The sequence below is a fragment of the Acinonyx jubatus genome, chromosome B2 (assembly GCF_027475565.1).
Source record: "Acinonyx jubatus isolate Ajub_Pintada_27869175 chromosome B2, VMU_Ajub_asm_v1.0, whole genome shotgun sequence".
Lineage (NCBI taxonomy): Eukaryota > Metazoa > Chordata > Mammalia > Carnivora > Felidae > Acinonyx > Acinonyx jubatus.
Genome location: NC_069385.1, coordinates 105,160,613 through 105,164,410, shown reverse-complemented (window position 1 = coordinate 105,164,410; position 3,798 = coordinate 105,160,613). Strand labels below are relative to the sequence as shown.

Genomic DNA, 3,798 nt, shown 5'->3' with positions numbered 1-3,798 from the left:
GACCGTGAGATCATGACCTGAGTGGAAATCAAGACTCAGATGCTCAGCCAACTGAGACGTCCAGGCACCTCTGTGTACCTATCTTTCTTCACTGACTTTTGTTTCTATATAACCACAGCTTCCACAGCTTCATAAAACTCAAATAATGTTTCAGTGTGTGGTGTGTTTTTTGATAGGAGACAGATGGATTTGGGGTCAGCATGAGTCTTGGTTGTTGCTGAAGGTGATGGTGTTTCATGCCTACCAGGTAGATATAGAATCCAGGGACCAAAATAAACTAGGAAACAGATAGATTGTACTAATATAACAAGTAGCTTGTGTTTGGGGCTTCGTGTTTTTTTTCTATATACTTTATCTCATTGAATAAGGTTAATGCTGTTATTTAGCATTCCCCTGCCAGTTCTGGAGAGGGCCTCAGAGTCCCTTATGGCTGAACCAGCAGCAGCATCACCTAAAAACTTGTTATAAATCCAGAAACCTCCCCTGCCCCCTTCCCAAATGCTGAATCAGAACCTGCATTTCAGTAACTCCCCTGCATGATGTAACGGTACAGTACAGTTCGAGAAGCTCTGACCTAAGGAACATTTACGTCTTTCACTCACCAGATGCCTAGACTGTTTTGAGATGTCTTTTAATTTAACTGAGACTTAGTTCAAGTCTCATAACCTGCAGAGTAAGTTTACTACCTCTGCTCGGTGGTGTACAATGTTAGTGATGTTTTACTGACTTTGGACACACTAGGTTTACTGAATGAGAGTCGACAAAGGCATTGTTTTTTTCTTGGCCATACTTGTGTCAAGATATTCAGAAGGTTTTGCTGTTCTTTGAACCTCTCAGTCACGTGAAAAATTATGAAAGGTTTCCCAACCAGTAATACAAGAGAAGAGATCAGGTTGTTAAGGGCAGTGACGGGATCTACTTTTGCTTCTATTTCCTAAAAAGTTTACAGGATTTTGGTTAATGGTGTTGAAATGCATTTGTTCATTACTCTGTCTACTTGTTTTATCACTCAGGTGGGACCTGCTACTCACTATGAAGTTTTTGGTCAATACATAGCATTACATCACTCTGTTATTCATATATTGTTATACTCATATTGGATTGTTAGTTAATAACTCACAAAACAAAAGAAATACTAATGGTAAAATACAAGATTATCAATGAGGAGCATAAGCATGACAGTAATTCTCCAAGTCTCAGATTGCTCCTCTCCAGATCCAACAGAAACACTCAATAATCAAATTCTTAGAGGCGCCTAGGTGGCTCAGTCGGTTGGGAGTCCGACTTCAGCTCAGGTCACGATCTCGCGGTCCGTGAGTTCGGGCCCCATGTCGGGCTCTGGGCTGATGGCTCAGAGCCTGGAGCCTGCTTTGGATTCTGTGTCTCCCTCTCTCTCTGCCCCTCCCCCGTTCATGCTCTGTCTCTCTCTCTGTCTCAAAAATAAATAAAACGTTAAAAAAAATTTTTTTTAAATCCTTAAACAGTACATCCACATGTATTGATTTCTTTAAAAAAAAATCAAACTTAAATACAAAACTGTTGCAAGGATTATTGCCACCAAGACTTTTCGATAATTGGACATGACTACTCCCACATGTGTCATTTGCAGGAAGGTGCTTGCAACCCCTCTTACCTCATCATTAGTAAACAAAACTCAAAAGAAAAGAGAGCAGTTGATTTGCTCTTAAGTGGAAAATGCAAAAACTCAAAACACCAATTTATGAGAGCATTTATCAATTTTTGGTGCCCTAACAGTTAAATTTTTCTCCAAAGTAAATATAATATGCCCTTTAAAATGTATTTGTTGGTAAGTAAATATTCCTTATAAAATTAAAGTGATCTAATAATGATCTAATTATCTAATAATTATTTAATTAATTTAATTATTAGATAATTAGATAATTCCTATTTGTTAAGTAGGTAAAGACTGGATATCTTTACATATGATGACTCTTACTAAGGAATATAGGCCATATGTGCTCGCCTTGCTCAGCTCTTCTATCAGAAACTAGGTTTTTTGTTTGTTTTTTTAAACTGTTGTTCAAGCCCCCACTCTCCTCCCTTGTTTTCACTTACTCTGCGTGAACCCTTCCGGAGACTCCTCCCCTTCTCCCCCTGCCGGCCCAGGAATGGCAGAGAACGATGTGGACAATGAGCTCTTGGACTATGAAGATGAGGTGGAGACAGCAGCAGGGGGAGACGGGGCTGAGGCCCCTGCCAAGAAGGATGTCAAGGACTCCTATGTCTCCATCCACAGCTCTGGCTTTCGTGACTTCCTACTGAAGCCAGAGTTGCTCTGGCCCATTGTTGACTGTGTCTTTGAGCATCCATCAGAAGTCCAGCATGAGTGCGTCCCTCAGGCCATTTTGGGAATGGCCGTTCTATGCCAGGCCAAGTCAGGCATGGGAAAGACAGCAGTGTTTGTGCTGGACACACTGCAACAGCCAGAGCCAGTTACTGGACAGGTGTCTGTGCTGGTGATGTGTCACACTCGGGAGTTGGCTCTTCAGATCAGTAAGGAGTACGAGCGCTTCTCTAAATACATGCCCAATGTCAAGGTCGCGGTGTTTTTTGGTGGTCTATCGAGAAGGATGAAGAGGTGCTGAAGAAGAAAACTGCTTGCATATCATCGTGGGGACCCCTGGCCGCATCCTAGCCTTGGCTCGAAATAAGAGCCTCAGTCTCAAACACATTAAACACTTTATCTTGGATGAATGTGATAAGATGCTTGAACAGCTCGACATGCATCGGGACGTCCAGGAAATTTTTCGCATGACCCCCCATGAGAAGCAGGTCATGATGTTCAGTGCTACCTTGAGCAAAGAAATCCGTCCAGTCTGCCACAAGTTCATGCAAGACCCAATGGAGATCTTCGTGGATGATGAGACGAAGCTGACGCTGCATGGGTTGCAGCAGTACTATGTGAAACTGAAGGACAACGAGGAGAACCGGAAGCTCTTTGACCTTCTCGATGTCCTTGAGTTCAATCAGGTGGTGATCTTTGTGAAGTCTGTGCAGCGTTGCATTGCCCTGGCCCAGCTTCTAGTGGAGCAGAACTTCCCAGCCATTGCCATCCACCGAGGGATGCCCCAGGAGGAGAGGCTTTCTCAGTATCAGCGGTTTAAAGATTTTCAACGACGAATTCTTGTGGCCACCAACCTATTTGGCCGAGGCATGGACATTGGACGGGTGAACATTGCCTTTAACTCTGACATGCCTGAGGATTCTGACACCTACCTGCATCAGGTGGCCCGAGCAGGCCGGTTTGGCACCAAGGGCTTGGCCATCACGTTTGTGTCAGATGAAAACGACGCCAAGATCCTCAATGACGTGCAGGATCGCTTTGAAGTCAATATTAGTGAGCTGACAGATGAGACAGACATTTCCTCCTACATTGAACAGACACGGTAGAGGACTCACCCATAGTTTTGGAGTGTGACCATCTGTCCCTCTTCAGGAGATGACAGCAGGCATGGGGGTGAAGGAGACACTACTGCCACCTGCCCTAGCAACCCCCCACACCCCACCCCATGACTTCCCCCTTTTGCATCACCACCACTCCTAAACTCCTATTTCCTGAATCATCTGAATTTTTTTTAACAAAACTAAAAACAAACAAACAAACAAACAAACAAACACCAGGAATATATACTATGAAATGAGTTTCCTAATACAATATTAAATACTATGTATGCTGCCCTAAAATAAAATATTTTAAATTTAAAACCTCTTCTTTAGGATTTGACTTTTGTTTCTTAAAAAGTCTGTAGTGCTGTGGTTATGGAACCCAGATTCACT

At 43.0% G+C, this 3,798-nt stretch overlaps 1 protein-coding gene across 1 annotated transcript; it reads left to right on the top strand.

Annotated features, from left to right (window-relative positions):
• The first annotated feature begins 1,975 nt into the window (after positions 1-1,975).
• LOC106973992 (spliceosome RNA helicase DDX39B-like) lies at positions 1,976-3,507 on the top strand. The gene is given in 3 exon segments (XM_053221927.1): positions 1,976-2,583; positions 2,586-2,611; positions 2,614-3,507. Coding segments are annotated over 3 exon segments (1,278 nt in total). The 5' UTR covers positions 1,976-2,129; the 3' UTR covers positions 3,412-3,507.
• Positions 3,508-3,798: the final 291 nt, after the last annotated feature.